The following is a 19,005-nucleotide window of genomic DNA, read 5'->3' as shown; positions in this document are numbered from 1 at the left end:
ATGTGCCCCACTGGGGCTGAGTGGATTTACCTCCATTTACCCAGTACTGATCCCACAGCTGGGCATAGAGGGGCTCCCACCTTCCACCCAAACTCTGCCCTGTCGCTCCATTGCCCTTGCATTTCTCTCCCTGCTTTTTACTGGAAAACAAATCAACTCTGCTCTTGTTTTGGGCAGCCAGAGCTGCTGGACATGTACACGGTGAACCTGCACCGCATCGAGAAGGACGTGCAGCGCTGTGACCGCAACTACTGGTACTTCACCCCCGCCAACCTGGAGAAGCTCCGCAACGTCATGTGCAGGTGGGGGCTCCGGGGGCCTTCCTGGGACTCACCTGCAGGCTGGAGCCTCAAACTGTGTTGTGGTTATGGAGTTTTGCTCCTTGCCTTCCTCCCCTCATCACCCCAGCACTGGGGCCACAGCTCCAAGAATTCACAGCTCCTCGGTGCCCAGACCGAGGTGTCCGGCTGTCCTTCCCCTGTGTCCTGGGGTTTTGGCCAAGGCAGGGGCTCTCTGGGCTGCCCAGGAAGCAGTGCAGCCCATCTGGCAAATGTTTTGATGAAGATCAGCCCACAGAGCTGTAGTGCTAATGAGAAAGTGCCTGAAGCACTGGAATGGTTTGTGCCTGCCCAAAATCCCAGGAGAGAGCCAGACCTGGATGCATTTCTGAGTCCCCGTGACTCTGAGCTTGCCTAGTGACACTCAGAGGCTCCAGCTCAGCTGCTGCTTCACAGGCTGCAAAGGCTAAAATATTATTACTCATCTTGCAAACATGAGGAGAAGCTGCTGTTCCATCAGTGCTGTCACTTCACCCGACAGCCAGAGCTGGAGATCCCTGCTGAGATTAGACCTTCAGCACAGCACATTTTGGAAAACCAGTGGGCAGGATGGAAAAGATCCTTCCCCTGTGCCAGCAGCAGATCTGAGTCCTCTATGAACACATTTTGCCTTGCTACCAAAAAAGGGAAGATATCCCTGCAGGGCTGGGTGCTCCCTGGGACACTGGGAATGGGAAGGGGAGGCAGTATCTGCAGAGAGAACCACGGGGATGAATGGAGGGAGAAGGATAAGAATGAGAGATGAACAAGTTGTATTGGTCTCTACCCTTTAACCAGTGAACCCACTGTGCTGTGCTTTCCCACCATTTTGGTTTTCCCTGTGCTGATTTTCCCTGCAATGGCCATGGCACAGCCCTGGGTTGACCCTGGATGTGGCCATGGCAGAGTGTTGATCCAGGACTGTGCCATGCCTGCCTTACCTGGGAGGCACCACAAGAATTTCATCGTTTGCAGCACAGGGGTAACAGAATGAACAGATTTACCCCAGCATCCTGGGAAGGGAGACAGGGCAGGGGCAAAGGAAAAGTGACAGGTGGTGGCACTCAGGTCCCAGGTCACCCCTCCTGCTCTCTCACACAGCTACATCTGGCAGCACATTGAGATTGGCTACGTGCAGGGGATGTGTGACCTGCTGGCCCCTCTCCTGGTCATCCTGGATGACGGTGAGTGGCTCTGCTCTGCTTTCCCTGTCCCTGTGTGGGGATGTGCCAGGTGGGTGGTGGCCCTTTGCAGTGGAGTGCCTGGAGGTGTGGAGCAGGATCCCGTTTGTCTGTGATGCTTCCTGGCTCCCAGGAGCCCACCCTGGAGCCAGGCTGGACTTTCTGGAGGGGCATTGCTGCTGCAGGAGCAGCAGTGGCTGTGCAGCCCTGCAGTGATGTCTCTCCTCCCTGCACAGAGGCTCTGGCTTTCAGCTGCTTCACCGAGCTGATGAAGAGGATGAACCAGAACTTCCCCCACGGAGGAGCCATGGACACCCACTTTGCCAACATGAGGTCGCTGATCCAGGTGAGAGTTCCTGGCATGGGGATGGCAGCTCCTCACACCCAAGGGGGAAAGCTGGTCCTGGGGGGGCTGATGGGGAGGTTCAGTGTTGGGGAGCAGGAGGGGCAGCAGGGGCTCTAAGGAATAGCCTGGAGCAGTGTGTGCCAGGAAAGGAGAGCTGGTGCAGAAGGAGAGCAGTGGGATGAAGGGAAATAGGCATAGGGATGGCTGGTGCCTTGTGTGTGCATCCCTGAGTTTCCATTTGCTTTTCTTGACAGATTCTGGACTCTGAGCTCTTCGAGCTGATGCACCAGAATGGGGATTACACTCATTTCTACTTCTGCTACCGATGGTTTCTCCTGGACTTCAAGAGAGGTGTGTGCTGAGACCACCCAAGGGTAGGGCAAGCTCTGCTTCCAGGCTTCTCAGCTGGCTTAAACTTATTTTTAATTCCTTTTCACTTTTCCCTGGTTTATGTTTGGCTGATTGTTCTGTCTGGATACAGAACCTGTTGTTCCAGAGCTGCTGCTGAGCCTCTCCATGAGTGTGCCCTGGGGCCTGTGTCACCTGCTGCCGGGCAGAATATTTCTCCTTACAGATGACTGATGTATTGCTTCCAGGTGGAGCAGGTTCCTGTGGGAAGGAAGCACCCAGAGTGTCTCCCCAGTGCTGCTGTGAGCTCTGTGAGCCAGGGTGGGGTGAGTGGAGTGGTAACTGCTGTCCTCTGCTCACAGAGCTGGTGTACGACGACGTCTTTGCTGTCTGGGAGACCATCTGGGCTGCTGCTCACGTCTCCTCTGCTCACTACGTGCTCTTCATAGCCCTGGCCCTGGTGGAGATGTACCGGGACATCATCCTGGAGAACAACATGGATTTTACAGACATCATCAAGTTTTTCAATGGTACGGCTCGTGCTCTGTTGGGCTGAGTTTGGGGCAGCTGCTCAGGTGTGGGAGTGTTTAACACCCAGAGCTCTGAGGGATCTGGTGGGGCTGGAATCCACCTTCCTGTCGCTGTCGAGGCAGGACGGGAATGAGAAGACTCTGACTCAGAAGGCTGTGAGAGTAAAACTCCTATTTATTCAAAATACACTGCTCTTTTATACAGAGCTTCACAAGGATCAAATCCATTGGTTCTGAAGTGAAAACAACCCACCACCATTGGTGCAGAGTGCTTGAAGCACAGTGATAGAACTTAACTATAAACAATGTGAAAAACAAGAGAGATAAAGAATTATTTACATTCTTTCCCAGCTCTTTCCCAGGCTTTTGCCTGGCTAGAAACTCTCAGTTTCTTTCTTTGACTGAATCTGAGACCCACACCTGCCCTCCTCAGCAATGGCCAACCTGGATGTGTTGGTGGGAGCTGAGCTGTGCTTTCCCCATCCTGGGGGCTGGTTAAGGATGGCTCTCCAGAGCCAGGGGAGGTTGGGAATGTGGGCTGGGGGCTGCTCTGCTCTGCTCTGAGCTGTCTGCTCTGTGTTGCAGAAATGGCCGAGCGCCACAACACCAAGCAGATCCTGAAGCTGGCTCGGGACCTGGTCTATAAAGTGCAGACTCTGATCGAGAACAAATGAAGGAGCCGGGGCAGGCGAGGCACCCACAGAGCCAGGACTCCCCTCCCTTCTCCTGTTTCTCCAAGTGCCACACCTGTGGGACTCAGGTGGTGGGACACGTGCTGCTGTGTGAGCTGGGAGTCCCCTGGGCTCAGCACAGGCCCTGGCTCAGACCTTCTGCAGTGACTCAACCAAAGATCCCTCCAGGTGTGTTCCTGTGCTGGGAGCAGCACCAGGCAGTGGCTTCCTGGCCTCGGAGCAGCTTCGTGGCCACCAGAACTGCCCAGGCATTGCCACATCCCGGGGCACAGCTCGGGGGCTGGGGGAGCAGAGCTTGGTGGCACAGAGGGAAAGCTGATTCCTTGGAAGGCTGCAACCCTTCCCTGTGGTGTGGGAAGGCAGCCAGCCCTGCCAGCCCAGGGATGCTGCTGGTTCTCAGCTTCTCACCAACAAAATGATGTTCTGCCAGTAAAGAGGGGGGACTTTGATCGCAGAAATTCCTCTTCTGATCTTGTCCCTCAATGCATTGCTTCCCCTTCAGTATTTTCTTTTTTTAGGGCTCTGTTTTCTCCCTTGGATTTTACAGTGTTCCTACAATATCTGAGCACACAAGAGGTTAGTTTCTGGATGGATTTTCAGAACAGCTCCAAATTCAGCATTGGGGTTATTTTTCAATGTAATGTTCTCTGAACGCTGGGAAATCTGGCCCTGACCTCCTCTGAGAGCTCCAGGCTGGAGGTTTTCTTACCTGCCTTACTTTAGCTGCTTGTGGTAGGAGTCTGGTCTCTTATTGTTCCTCTGAGCTCTTGTGAGGGAAGGGCTCCTCAGAAGGCAAGTCAGAGCTCCTGATTATCCTGACTTTCCCTCTGACAGCTTCAGGACTGGCTGTTGAGTCCTGTAAACCCACTGAGCATCTCCAGTTAGGTCTTGGTGGGCTTTTCCTACAGGCCTGTGAGAGGAAAATAGCCCAAGGTCCCTGAGTGGGCTTTGCTTTGGGAAGATGCACTTGTGTGGCCACTTTTCCTGCACAGCCTGGAGCCCACTGCATGAAGTGCCTCTCCAGCTGCTGTGTCCCACAGAGGCTGCCCTGCAGAGGCTTCGGAGTCATTTTTCAACTCAGGTAAAAACAATGCAGGAAGAGGAGAGGGGTGGGTGGATGGAGGGTCCAGCCCAGCTGGGGAGAGCAGTGCTGGAGGTGCTGGGCTGGAGCTCTCTCTGAGGGCACTTTCTCTCAAGTTTTGCTGCAAATATTTGTGTTCCCCCCTGGTGCAGTGTGTGCTGTGTGCGTGCTCTCCTCTGGCCCTCCTCCTGCCTTGCCACAGGGGGGAAAGGGAAAAAAAAAGTTCCTCCTCCAGTGGAACATCTGTCTGTGCTGGTTTGTGCTGCCTCGTGTCAGATGTTGCTGGCAGGAAAAAGGTGGCTGTCAGTCTGCACAGGAGAAAACTTCTGCTGCAGGGAAGGTCTGAGCAGCGTGGTGGAATGGGCAAATCAGCAATTTCTGTGTTCTGGGACAGGGAGGTCACAGCTGGAAAAGGCAGTGGCACATCCTGAACCCTATGGGGAAGGGGCTGGGGCAGGAGGAGAGCAATGGGAAGTCCTTCACTCCTATTAATCCCAACAATCTGGGAATTCCCTGAAGCAGTAACACCTCTAAGGGTGCTGGGCTGCAGTAGCACAGGAAAAAAAGAGCTTGACATCTGCCAGTTCCTGTGAGAATCTTTCATCTTTCCACCAAGCAGAGTGAAAAGCTCGTGTCCTCCCTCCTTGCCAGGCTGCTCCTGTTCCCTCTGGGTTCCAGGACAGATCTGTCACCTGTCTAGAGGGAAAGGGAAGGGCTCTGTTCTCCCCTTCCACCTGCAGGTCACCTTAAACACCACCTGCCCGAGCAACGTCGCTGACACTAAACCTTTCAAGCTTCTTTCCTTGGTTTTTAAACAAAAACAGCCAAGAAATTCTGCACAATATTTGCTGTCTGTATTTACTGAGAGTGTCTTTGGGCCGCTCAATAGCAGTGTTTTTTTGAATAATTTCTGGGGAGGGGAAGAAAAAAAGTATTTATTTATTGATTGTACCTGACCGTGTGTCCTTGTGTGCTGGCGTGTGAGTGAGCGCTGTTGTGCAAATGGAAATATAAATTTTCAATGTTATTTACGATATCTTGTAAATGTTTACCAGAGAATTGTGTCTATATATAATATATATACAGTATAGAGAGAAAATATGTGAACTAAGTGGGTTATTTTTTTGATGGGGAGGGGTGAGGAATCTTTTGCTTCTAAGAACTGTGTGGTTTCTATAGCACCTGTTCCATGATGTGCCAATCTGTCACTGTTCCTGTGCTGGGAGAGTTGTTCTGGTGGGGCAACAGGAAACTCAGAGCAGAGCCACCATCACACCCTCAGTTTGGCTTCATCTTGGCTCTGAATTTAAGACTGGACAAGAGGGAAAAAAAAAAAAAAAAAAAGGAGGGAAAATTAATATAAAAAAGCTTTGTTTGAGCTGTGTTGTTGGGCAAGTTCTTGTGCTTGTGGGGACCCACAGTGAGACTCCACCAGGAGCCTGTGGCTCTCTTTGATGGTTAAAAGCTGCTAAGAAGCTGAAAAACAAAAGTTTTGCTTTGCAGCTGCTTGTGGGTCTTCTCTGGCCTCAGCCTCTCCTGCCTGGCTCTGCCTCCCTGCTGGATCCCCAGCAGATAAAGCCTTGTTCTGGAATTCTGACAGGGCAATCGTGGTGCTGGAAGCCAGCAGGGATCTCTCCCAGCTGTGCAGCCAAGGATGGCCCGTTTGCAGGAGAGGGCTGTCACCAGGCTTGCCCATATACAGTAATCTTGTCTGGCCCCTTGGGGAAGAGGAATGTCTCATCCCAGCAGCTCTGTGCAGCTGGAATCCCCCCCACAATGGCACTGCCAGCCCAGGACTGTTTTAGCCTGTTGTTGGGAACAGGCGCTGGAGCTCTGTGCCTTAAACTGACAGAGGGCAGGGTTAGATTGGGTTTTTAGGAAGAAATTCTGCACTACAAGGCACTAGCACACCCTCTGTCCCTGGAATCCAGGACAGGGCTTGGAACAGCCTGGGATAGTGGAAGGTGTCCCTGGCCATGGCAAGAGGTGGAACAGGGTGATCTCTGAAATTTCCTTCCAACTCCAACCATTTCATAACTCCACGGTTTCTGAGGAGACTGCTCCATTCTCCCCTGGGTGCAGGAGGGTGGAAGGAGCTGCCAGCCCACGTTTCCTGCCCCAGACACTCCAAGCTGAGCCTGAGGAAGGAAGGATGGACTCCACGGGCTGAGCTCAGCTCCCATCACACCCTCACTCGGCACCCCCTTTGCTGTGGGGTTTGGGGTTTGGGGTTTGTCTCCAGCTGCTGAGCTCAGATAATCTTGGGTGTGTAAATCCACTGGGTGTTTGTGTCCTGGCCCTGTGTTCCCCCAAGGGAGTGACAAGTGGATTCCCTTCCTGCATTTGAGCTTTCTGCTCTTGCAACCTTCCAACGAGCTCCTGGTACCCATCTCTTTTGGTGTCACCTGTGCAGACCCTTTAGAAGTTGTGTTTGTTCCTAAATGTGTGATTTTCCTAAGAGTTTTTCTCTTGCTCTGTGGAGTCCCTGAATCGCTTTGCTGTGAATATTTTTCATATTTTTCATGAAGACTTGAGAAAAGGTTTTTTTTTTGGTTTGTTTGTTTGTTTGTTTGTTTGTTTGTTTTTTGTGGGGGAACTTCCTGCTGTGTCCCTGTCCTGCTCTCATCCAGCCCCTGGCATGGGGAACATCCCTTAACTCATCCAAATGCACCTGGTAGTGCAACATGAGCCAGCAGTGGAACTGCAGGTGTCACCTCTTGTCACTGACAGGTGAAAAAAAGGCTGAGAGATGGAACTATTGAAGAGATGGGTTCCAAAATCCCTGGAGACACAAGCCTTGTGGCCAAGAACAGTTTATGGGATGAAGTTTTTCTTATTCTTTGTTTTTTTATTTATTTATTTCTTATTTTGCCTGGCTATTTCCCCTCTCTTTCCTGGATTTTCCTGAGGTTGGTTCCCTGCACTGGGAGCCACTGTAGCCAATGGGCCTCTGACCAGGGACTGGACCAGTTCTGGGATTTTCATCCCCTAACTTTGCTTTTGAAATATTTTACAATATCTAAATCACTTTTCTCTATAGAGGCACAGTGGGAGCCTCTGAGCCTTTGATCAGTAGGACCAAAATGATGGTCATGTCATCAAAACCTGTGTTTTATTTCTCATTCCATTTGGGAATTTCCCCAAGTACTGAGCAGTTCTGGGCTTGTCTTCAGCATTTTACTATTGTGTGAGCACAAACTGATAGAGCACAACGTAGAGATGGAGTTCCAACCCTTCCCAGCACTATGGAAGGGTTGGAACTCACCAGAACCTGTGTCAGGAATTCCTATAAAAGGTTTTTTGGACACCCTGAAGTAGATCAAATGCCACTGATTGTTCCTGCTTTTTCACTCAAGGTCAGCATCCTCATTGCCCTTAATAAGCAATATTTCACTGATTAAGGCATCTAAACAATTGTGGTTCTCAGTGTGACCACATTTCTGTCCTCTGATGGCCACGTGGGCCACGGCTGAGGCCATTTGGTGCCACAGCCACACATTCACAGAGCTCAGTGTGTGGCTTCCTTCCCAACTTTACCCAAATCCCGAACTTCCTGGAGAATGCACGTGGTTGGAATGGCCGTGAAAGTCTTTTAATGTGTCTCGTTTAATTTCTAATTTAATTTTAGATTTGTGATAAGCATATTCCACCTTAAATTCCTGTTCAGTGGTTTAATGGCTTCCTTTTAGAGATGGATTTTGCACATGGAGGCTGAGCAGAGCCCGTGGATGGTGCTGCAGGGGACAGTCCCTTCTCCACGGTGGCTCCTGAGCCATCAGCAGTGGGACATAACTGAGAGCAAGAGCATCAGTGCTTTGATGAGGGGGGAAAAAGCACCATCTATTATTTTTTTTTAAATTATTTTTTAACAAATGAATGCTAAAGATTAAACTATGCACAAGATCTTAAATACATGGAAGTTTAAGGAATGAGTATGGCTTTGCTGCTAAGGATGATAAAGAATTGAAAATTCTGATCCTGGGTACCAAAAGACTAAAAATATCATTGTTGTGACTATGTAAGATTGACTTAAATTCTCAGAAGTTTATCCTCTCTGGAGAGTAATTCCCAGAAGCCAGGGAATAAATTGTTTTCCCAAACAGAATTAATGAAAGGCTTTGAAAATGCAACGTGGATGTAACTTCAGACCCACGATTGTCACTTCTGTTGTTCTAAGAGTGTTCTGGAGAGCCAGGCAGGGTGACAGGGTGTGACAGCCATCGTGGGGGCTCTGTGGGACAGGGAATTACCCCTCAGCACAGGGATTTGAATGTATCTGGTGTCCTGGCATTAAACTTTTCTGTTGCCCTACACAGAATTGCTGCTTTTCTCTGTTGGATGCCATTTTGGTCTCTGGGAGTTGCTCGATCTGAGCTTAACGAGCACTTACAGCTTTTAATCTATTTGTAGAAGTGCTGCTAATGTTCTTAGATTATCTGAATCCCACACTGTGGTATAATATCTGTTTTATATTATTTTATTCATGCTTTTGGTTTTTTTTTTTTTAATGTAAACTGTTCCTTATTATTGTTGAGAAAGAAAAATTAAAGCTCTATTCTCTATGGTTAATGTATTTTCAAATCAATCAGATCGTGGTGGTTCTTTCCGGCTGTGTGGTCCCTGGGAAGGCAGTGAATGGGGATACCCTGAGCAGGGAGTGACCAAAATGCTCTGTATTTCCAGATTCCAGAGCCCCCTGTTGCTCGTGGTGAGTGTCCCCTGTGCTGGGGACCCTGCTGTCACCTGGGCTGCTTTTTGCACCCTCCTTGCCCTCGTGGTCCTCACTTTCCCCCATCCCCATCGCTTGGCCTGCTCAGTCCAGCTTTGCTGAGCCTGTCCCTCTGAACGTGGAGAATTTAAACTGATGGTGAAACAGAGCAAGAAGAGGAGGAAAAGCACCGTGGAAGGGCTGGGCCAGCTCCTTGGTGCTGTGTGGAGTGAGCTGCCCCTGACAGAGCAGGTGGGGAGGTGACCCTGGCCCTGGCAGGGTGGCAGCCCAGAGCTGGGCCGTGGTGGGGATGGTTTTACACCTGTGTGTGATCTGTGCTGCCAGGTGAGCTGTGCAGGAGGTGAGGGAGTGCATTCTGCACCCCTGTTCAAAATTACCTTGGGCTTCACCTGTCAAAGACCACCCTGGGTCGTGGGGTGGCTCCGTGTGGTGGAAAAACTTCTCCTTCCAAAGGAAGGCTCAGCAGTCTCTGTTGTCTGGTCTCAAGGCAGTTTATTGCATATTATCTAGAAGATTTTCTTCTGGGGCTGCTGTGGTTTGCTCACAGCTCAGGCAGAGGCACACACACACCCTGACATCCTCTCTGACTCCCGACTGCTTCTTCTCTCCCCGCCAGGGCTGCTGCTGTTTTTTATATGGGACATTACGTGTTACATATTTACAGTTTTTCCCCAATGCCTATTACCTATATTAAATGGTGCTTTTCTATCTTTTATATGGTACATTACGTGTTACATGGTTACAGTTTTTCCCAATGCCTATTACCTATATTAAATGGTGCCTTTCTACTCTAAACCAATCTGTGAGTGCCAACATCACCAAGAACATGGAGGCAAGGAAGAAGAAAGAGGGAGGACAGGGCAAGCCCAAATCCCTCCATCTTAAAACCTCTGACCCTCATGTACAAAGTAAAAACCACCCTGTACAGCACTCAAAAATTCTCCCCTCTACTTTGTAATTACTTCTACTGTAATATCTAAACTTTTGTGACTTCTTGTTCTTCCTGCAAGGTTGGTAACTCATTCCATGGTTCAAACCCAAAATCACAGCTGTTTCCAGCTGCTGCCAGGGTCTCAAATGCTTTTGACCTGGGCCTGGAACATCAAAAAATGTCTGAGGGGCATTTTGAGCTCCAACATTCATCTTGTTCTCTTGCCTCGCTATTTCCTGGATCAGTCTCCAGACCTTTAAACGGGCAGTGAGAAGATGGGCCATGGTGCCTTTCTTGCAGGGAACAGGAGGGACAAATTTTTCATCAAAAACATGAGGAGGACAAGCTGCTGTGCCCCCTGCCCCTGCTTGGGGCTGGCACTTGTCACCCGTCTGGATTCCACAAGATCCTTGGGTGCCTGTGGATCTTCCAGCTGTTCAATGGGAGGAAGAGGGAAGAGGTGCCCCCAGCCTCCTTTCTGTGATGTCATTTCTTGCACTGCTCTTGGAGACAGGAAGGGTCCACATCACCCCAATGTGGTGTTTAAGCAGCACAGAATTTAACTGCATTTCTAAAAATGGGAATGCAAGGAAGCCTGGATGCTCGCTGCAGATTCCTGCCTCTACCTACTTATGAGAAGAGGCTTAATTAAATAAATCCTGGTATTTAATTAATCCTTAATCTGTTTGCTTCTTGAGGCATGTTTGCTCTAATGGCCCAGCCCCAGTTTCCAGTGCAGGTTGAGGTTTGCAGGGAGCTCAGAACTTCAAAAGCTGATGAAGACGCTCCCCAAACACGCAGAGTTTGCAAAATGTCAGGATGGGATTCAACCAACCCTAGCAAATGTGTTAATTACCTGATATTAATTGGCAACCTAACCACCAGAGGCCACATCCCCAAGGTGCCAAAGCAGGAATGCTCTGTGTTCCAGAGTGGAGAGACTGGCAAAAATCCTGCTGTTCTGATAGAGTAAAGTAAATGATCCTAAAAGTGAATTTCATTAATTTTTAACTTGGGATAGTTTCTCACAAAAAAAGCAGCTGTCCTGAGGTTGTGCTTTGAAGTGCATGGAAATTTCCATCAGTTGTTACTTCCATGCAGTGCAGGAGACAGCAGCTGGTGGAGCAGCTCTGTCCTGTGCAGGAGAAGAAACCATTCCAACCCCGTGCCTCCAAGGGCTCCTCAGGAGATGTTCACCATCAGCTGTGGATTATGGGAGCTCCTCCAAGGGGTGGTGTCAGCCCCAGGACTTTCCATGCCCAGTTTTGATCCTCTGCTCCACAAGCCCAATCCTTTGGTTCCCTGGTGGCCCTCCTGGCAGATGAACCAGTTTGGTTGTGGCCGTGCCCAGGGCTGGGGGTGATGGGGGGCACTGGGGGCTGTGCTGGTGAGCCCAGCTAGGAGTGCTCGTCCTCACACACCCTCCTGCCAGGCTCAGGCACGTGGCACCGAAGAACCTGGAGTATTTATAGCCTTTGTTAACATGCATGAATGGACACGCTGAGTCCTGGCACAAACATCTGCCCAGGTGGGTGCTGTCCTGGCAACACCCTGAGCTCTCTCTGCTGCCTTAAGGTGCCCCAGCACCTATTTCAGAGAAGCCTTTTCCAAAGAAAAATGAAGCTGAAAATTCAAAGGCTGATTCACAGCTGTAGCAATCCCTGGGTAAATCTCGCAGAGACCCAGTTTGGACAGACACCACCTGAGTGATGCAGGGTAAGGGGCTGACAGCCTTGGGTTCCTACCCAGCCCTGCAGCAGTGGGGGATGGAGGACTCTACAACAGGGATTTTGTTACCCTGGGATTGGGAATCTCAGGGCAACACAAAGTAGTTTGGGATGGAAGAGACCTTAAAGTGCATCTCACTCACAGAGACACTTTCCATTTTCCCAGGTTGCTCCAAGCCCATCTAACATGGCTTTGGACACTTCCAGGGATGGGGCAGCCACAGCTTCTCTGGGCAACCTCTGCCAGAGCCTCAGCACCTTCACAAGGAAGCATTTCTTCCTAAACTCCAATCTAAACCTCCCCTTTGTCAATTTAAGTTCTCCTTTTGTTTGCTTTGAGTGCAATGACTGAGGTGGAGCAATCCACGCTCTGGCACTTCCAATGAGCTGTGGATGTACCTCACAGCCATGAAAAAACAGATCCAGGAGACAAGAGCACAGGGATGTGTTAAGCCAGTCCTTAAGGACAAGGAAGTACGGTGCTGTTTCCTGGAGCATTTCTCAGGAAGTGAAAGCATTTCTGCAAGGCTTTGGCAGCCCTGTTGGAACAATATGTGAGTGCTTAGGAGTTATCAGAGAGCTCTGTGATAGTGCAGCACCAAGATTATCTGTGCTGGTTCAGTGGATCTTCTGAGTAGTCTCCATGAGTTGAGAGGTTGTTGAGGAGGAAGATGCTGCCATTACTGCACACAGCTCAGGGTTGTCTCTGGTTTAGTGACTGACCTGGCCCTTGGGTGGATGAGTTTGAGCTTTTTATAGTTCAGCAAATGGAACACAGATCCTCGGCTTTATCGCCGTGACTAAGGACGTGTTGTTGTTGGCTGAGTTACAGGAGCGCGCTGAAATCTGAGTCACTCTTCTGCTTGGCAAAACAAAAGCAGAGTCCCAGGAAATCTGCATCCCTTTGTTCTCCCCACAGCCCCCCGAGTCTGGCCATGTGCTGCTGGCTGATAGCACAGGGATCAGGATGGGGCCATGTCCTCACCCACACCAGTGCAGGCAAAGCCACCAGGGATTATATAACTGGCAACAATCCCACTCCCACTGGTTCTTCCCTCTGTTGCACTGAAAGCTCCGTGGCGGTGCGTTCTAACAGCTCCTTCCTACTGGAGAGCATTATACATACAAATTTGACACTCAATTATCCTTTTTTTTTAGTCAAGGATTCCTTGGCTATGGCTGCTTTCAGCAGCTGAGGTTCGACAGCCTCTGCCTTCCCAAACTTCTCCTTTCTGGGGGAAGAAAAATTGTGTGGACACCATGGTGTAATCCCACAGGCCCTGCACCCCCTTGGAGGGGTGATGCTCTTTCCAGGGCCTGGCAGAGCTCAGCATTCACAAAGACATTGGACTGAGTGTTTAACAGACTATTCCCTTAAAACAGCTTTAAAACAGGACTCTTTCTCCTGCCTTCCTTCTCCCAGCCTTGTTCCCGAGTCAAACTTGAGGATGGGAGAGGCAGAAACAGGGCCCCATGGCCAGTGGGATTTTATTAGGCAGGCAGTGCCAGGGCTGTGCCCTCCCTGTGCTCTGAACCAGGCTCTCTGTGTAGCTCTGCACTGATTTCCATGGTGGATGAGCAAGAAGAGGTGGGAAAGGAGCTTTTAAGGACAGCTGCTATGGTGGTGATGGAGAGTGGGAGGATTTCCTGTTTTCCTTTATGCAGATTATATGTAGTGGGCAGTGGAGCACCTTCCTGCAGTGCTCAGTGCCTGAGGTGTGTGGGGAGCCTGTTTCCTCCTGGGGCTCATCACCAACAATTCTGGCTTTTGTGGGAGCAGTTACCTGGTGGAAGGTTGCAAGGCAGGACACTGAGGTTCTTCCCTGCTGAGGGCCAGAGCATTTCAGTGCCACATGGGTCTGGGAAGGGTAGCAGGGGAGCACTGGAGGATCAGTGTTCCCCTGCCCCAGACAGGCTGTTTTTGCATACACCTCCACCTCTTCACATAACAGGAGCAACTGGCTCAGCAGGAAGAGATGGAGACTGTTCCTGGCTGGAACAAAGGAGGGGATCTTGTCACACCTGCCAAAATCAGGCAGGGGTGAGACAGAAATGAGACAGAGCAGGGGCTGGGGGGCTCTGCCTGGGCCCCCCCAGTGTTTGTCCCTGCCCTCTGTGTGCAGGTGTGTCACGGGCAGTGTCCATGTGCCGTTTGCAATTAACCCATTTCTCCACTGCAGGGCACTGACAGGCTGTGTGAGAGGAGATAAATCACCGGAGCAGCCCCACTGGTGCATGGAACATTCACTGGTACTCCCTGGTTTGTGCCATTCTTAGCTCAGTTCTGAGGAGATCCCTGCCTGGAAGTTAATTGTATGGTGGAGAGGAAAAACAGTGGCATTACTCATCCGAGGAGTGGAACCTTTTGTTTGAAAACTGTATCTGAAGAATGGAAACGTCATAGATAAGGGACTTGTCATTCTTTTCTGAGTGCAGGCACCCCTTCACTGTAGATTGCTGCTTGCCATCGCTCTGATGGCTCCAGTGAAGTCATAAAACAGAGGGTCAAAGCTCAGATGTCTGCACGATGGGTCTGGAAATGTCTGTTCACTGTTGCCATCCACGCCGCAGGGTGGAATTACAGCCCTAATTCATATACATGGGGTGAGAGGCCAGGGCTCTGCATTTAACTCTGCTCCTTTTGGGGTCACCTCAGCTCTGCTAAGTGCTGGTAAACGCAGTGGGACAAAGATTCATGCAGGGCCTCAGGTGGGGACAGAGCACAGGGGAAGAACCTTTCCAGGAGCCAGGGCTGTGACACATGCCAGGTCTTGTCCTTGCCCTTTGCTTGCTGCAGGACACACACTGGGGTGTTGGAGCATGTCCAGGGAAGGGAACAGAGCTGGGAAAGGGTCTGGAGCACCTGGAGCAACTCAGGGAGCTGGGAAAGGGGCTCAGCCTGGAGAAAAGGAAGCTCAGGGAAGACCTTCTGGCTCTCCACATCTCCCTGACAGGAGCAGCCAGGTGAGGGTCATGCTCTGCTCCCAGGGAACAAGGGACAGAACCAGAGGAAATGGCTTCAGGCTGTACCAGGGGAGGTTTAGATTTGATATTGTGGAAATTTCTCCATAGAAAGGATTGTAAGGCATTGGAACAGACTGCCCAGGGAGGTGGTGGAGTTCCATCCCTGAAGGGATTTAACGGATGTGTCAATGTGGAGCTCGGGGACATGGGTGGCCCGGGCAGGGCTGTGGTTGCACTCGGTGGTTGAACCCAAATAATTCTGTGATTCTAAGGGAGCAGCAGCAGTGGGGTGGCAGTGGGGTGGCAGTAGGGTGGCAATTCTGCCTGGTGCCAGAGCTGGGGTGCAAGGGCTGGCTGTGGCAGCCGGGGCTCTCCCCACTGCAGCACTGCCAGTCCCACAGCTCTGTGCTGGCCCTGCACTAAAGCCATTCCCTTTCCCACAGCTTCAGCGTGTCCCCCAGGCAAGAAGGACCAGGTGAGGGTGAGGATCTGGCCCCTGTGGCCCCACACGGGTCGGGCCTGACCTGCTCCATCCCACCAGAGCAGCTTCTGCCGCAGCTCCAGACAGCCCGAGTTTCTGTGGCCACTTTGAAGCTCCCAGGTCTCATCTCCCAGGGCATTCACACAGGCTCCTCCTTGAACAGTGGGAAACAAGGCAGCAGCTCCTTGGGAACATAGCTTCTCTCTTGAAGTGTCCATTTGAATGCAGCTCCCAGGGCTGTGGAGCTGCCGGAGCCTGGCGTGCCCAGTTCTCCAGCTCTGTCGCCGTGTAGGTGTTTCTGTGGAGGGAGCTGCCATTAAGTGGCTCCTGAATAACTGATCAGGAGCTAATCCTCGTTCCTTATGAATTGCTGAGAGCCCCATGTGCTGGAGCAGGGGTTCCCAGCCATGGGCGGAACAAGAACCGCTTCAAAGAGGTGTAAGAGGCAGGAACGCCCTCCTTGCAGAGGCGCTGATCCCAGCCATGGATCGGAGGGTGCTGGCAGGGAAAGGTGGCTCAGGGGATGGGTTATGGCTTGGCTTCTGGAAAAGTGAAAAGGCAAATGAGTCACGGAGCTGGGATCCCTTGGTGTGGTGAAGATAAAAGGCTTGTTAAGGTGGGGAAAACACCTATATTATCCTGGTTTGGGAGCAAGGGGGGAAGCTGTGGGAAAGCGATCTTAATTTAAATGGGATGTGGGTGGGAACAGAGGAGGCGAGGCAGCTCCATAGTCCTGCTGCTGTTACAGGGCTGGATGTTTTTGCTGATGAAACTTTTCCTCTTGCTCCCATCCATGCACCTGCTAAGGGGCAGCTACAGAGACCCTGTCTGGCTCCCTTGGAATGGGTCATGGAGAGATCCCCCATTCCATTGGGTCAGGACCCCTGTGCCTGCAACAGAAGGAGATTTGGGCTGCTTAAAGGCAGATGAATGAGTTCTCCATGGAGGGCAGGGACACAGGACCTGCTGCCTGGTCTTTCCCTGTCCTGCCAAGAGCTGGGATGAGGACATGGAGATGCATTTTCCTTGGAGATGCATTTTCCTTGTGCCATGGCATCACCCTGGCCTGTGGCCAGCCCATCATGCACACTCTCCTTCCTCCTGCCGTGAGTCACGGCCTCGCCTCGCAGCCGACCTTGGCCTCCTCGGCAGAGAGCCACACCTTTGGTAATGACAAAAAGCAGCATTTGGAGCTTTTGAACTGTGACAGCTGTGCCATGGAGAGGATGCCAGCAGGCAGATCCAATGACTCCGGTGCCATTCCTGAGGAGGGGACTAAAGAAGAACACTCCCTGGTCTGAGCAGAAACGTTCCCTTTCTGATTTTCTCTGCTCTGAGGCAATGTTCCCTGGATGGGGCTCCACAGTTGTGCTGCCCTGAGGGTGGCAGAAGGACAGTGGTGGCCAAGGAGCTGCCACTGGTGGCCACAAAATTGGATTTTTTACCTGGTGTGTGACAAGCCAATAATGACACAGTTGAAAAAGACATTGACTATTTATTTCAGGGTTTTGCAGCCTGGGTGCTCGGTGTATTCCACAAATCCAGCCCACCACACTGGACTTTTCTGCTATTGTTTATACACAGAAATTCAGAGTTAGTAACTTTCCAAACACAATCTTTTATTGGGATTTGTCAGTAATTTCCATACAAGTTGCTTTCCCCACATGCCCAGGGGAAGGGTCTTCACTTGGGCAGGGTCTTTCTAACCTGTAGGTGTGATTTTTATTATTATAACAAACCGGCTTTGAAAGATACCAATGTTTACATAAACATACATCAACTTCTTAATTCAGGTCCTTAAAGCTTGTAGTTTCAGGGTGTTCTTGACTAAGGGATGCAGCTGTTGCCTGTTCCACTGATTAGAATCATAGACTCCCAGAGTATTTAGGGTGGGAAGGGTGCTCTGCAGATCATCCAGTCCATCCCCTCTGCCAAGGCAGGGTCACCTGGAGCAGGCGACGCAGGATGACATCCAGGTGGGTCTGGAGTGTATCCAGAAAGGGAGACTCCACACCCTCCCTGGGCAGCTGTCCCAGTGCTCAGCCACCCTCCATGGGAAGAGCTTCTTCCTCATATTGAGGTGGATCTTGTGTTTACTGCTCCTTGTCACCGGGCACCACTGAAAAGCACCTGGCACCATCCTCTTGGCACACGATTTGAGATGTTTGTATGGATTAATGAGATTCTCTCCTGCAGTATCTCCTCATCACAAAGATGCACCATTTGTATGGATTAATGAGATTCTCTCCAGGCTGACTGTTGTTATAGGACATGTGGAAGCACAACGCGAGCTGCTTGCTATTTGCAAGGTAAAGAAGAAGGTTTATTTTTTGACTTTAATTTTTATACTTTTTTAAAGGTGACATTGGATTGGAGAGTGAATGGGCCACCTCTCCAAAGATATTGGATAAATTATTAGTATATTAAGTTTCTTCAGCTCTATGAAGGAATGTCAAACAATATGTTGTTTATAGAAATTGTGTGGGAAAGTTTTCTAACAGAATGTAAACTTAGAAGGCTTTAGAAAATCTTAAGAATTAGGGCAACAGCTGACCGGGCCCAGCTCCTGCAGTATCTCCTCATCAAAAAGATGCACTATTTGTATGGATTGGTGAGATTCTCTCCAGACTGACCGGGCCCAGCTCCTGCGGTATCTCCTCATCACAAAGATGCACTATTTGTATGGATTGGTGAGATTCTCTCCAGACTGACCAGGCTCAGCTCTTGCAGTATCTCCTCATCACAAAGATGCACCATACCCCTCATTATCCTTGTGGCCGCCGCTGGACCCTCTCCAGCACCTCCCTTTTTCATTTATCCCTGTCCAGAAGAGGACACAACACGATAATCTTGACACACCCCAATTTTCCACCACCACCCACACCACCCAACCCCTGTCCCTCGGGACGGCGGGGCCGGGACTCGAACCCGCGACCCCAGCGCAGCAGGTGGAGCGGGGCGGAGCCGGCCGCGGCCGCACCGCGCGGTCTCCACGGCAACGGCGGCGCTTCCCGCGGGGCCCCGCGGCCGCCGGGGCGAAGGGGCCGGACCGGCACCGGGGCGGGACATTCCCGCCTCCCCGCAGCCCCTCGCTCCGGGGAAGCGCCGAGGGACGGCCCCCTGCCCGCCCCGCCCCACCCCCGGCCGTGCCCGCTCGCCGCCGCCGCGGGGGAAAGGCCGCTGCGCGCCCAACTTCACTTCACGCAACTTCCCCGGTGCGGCGGAGCCGCGGAGGGAGGGAGCGGCCGGTGGCTTGGCTGGGTGAGTGCTGCTGGTGAGAGGGGCGAGGCGGCGCTGGGACAAAGGCGGGCAGTGCTCGCTCACCCTCCGGGAGTCCCTGCCCCGCTTCCCCCGGGGCTGCCTCGCCTTCCGCGGCGGCTCCGCGGGAACCGGGAGGGGTCCGGCGGCGTGGGGCAGCGCACGGCCGCTCGCCCCGCCGCCGGACCTCCCCGCTGCTGCTTTCTCGCTGCGTCAGAGCCCGCGGCTCGTGCTAAAGGAAAAGCCCCCCTCCAAAAAAACCCCTTCTGCCCTTCCAAATCGGCCGCTGGAGGTGGGGAGGGGGGTTGTAGGTGTTTTTGGGTTTTTTTTTTTTTGTTTTTGTTTTTTTTTGGTGGGTGGTGTTGTTGCTCGTGTTTCTGTGGATTACCGAATCTTGTAATCCGCGAGGGTTGCAGTTAT

General features: G+C 51.5%; 2 protein-coding genes across 4 annotated transcripts in view; both read left to right on the top strand.

Moving 5' to 3' along the window:
- The window catches only part of SGSM1 (small G protein signaling modulator 1), a 37,369-nt gene extending 28,301 nt beyond the window's left edge, over window positions 1–9,068 (top strand). For both annotated transcript variants that reach the window (XM_021544704.2, XM_077787214.1), the window contains 6 exons: window positions 178–302; window positions 1,419–1,501; window positions 1,735–1,844; window positions 2,099–2,195; window positions 2,555–2,722; window positions 3,308–9,068. In XM_021544704.2, coding sequence (XP_021400379.2) covers window positions 178–302; window positions 1,419–1,501; window positions 1,735–1,844; window positions 2,099–2,195; window positions 2,555–2,722; window positions 3,308–3,396 — 672 coding nt within the window. In that variant the 3' untranslated portion in view covers window positions 3,397–9,068. The remainder of the gene's footprint in view (window positions 1–177; window positions 303–1,418; window positions 1,502–1,734; window positions 1,845–2,098; window positions 2,196–2,554; window positions 2,723–3,307) is intronic.
- Window positions 9,069–18,478: 9,410 nt separating this feature from the next.
- KIAA1671 (KIAA1671 ortholog) overlaps window positions 18,479–19,005 on the top strand; it is a 62,931-nt gene continuing 62,404 nt past the window's right edge. For both annotated transcript variants that reach the window (XM_077787211.1, XM_021544706.3), the window contains exon 1: window positions 18,479–18,588. The gene's annotated coding sequence lies outside the window, so the exon portion shown is untranslated. The remainder of the gene's footprint in view (window positions 18,589–19,005) is intronic.

The sequence above is a fragment of the Lonchura striata genome, chromosome 18 (assembly GCF_046129695.1).
Source record: "Lonchura striata isolate bLonStr1 chromosome 18, bLonStr1.mat, whole genome shotgun sequence".
NCBI lineage: Eukaryota > Metazoa > Chordata > Aves > Passeriformes > Estrildidae > Lonchura > Lonchura striata.
This window is presented reverse-complemented; position numbering and strand designations above follow the sequence as displayed.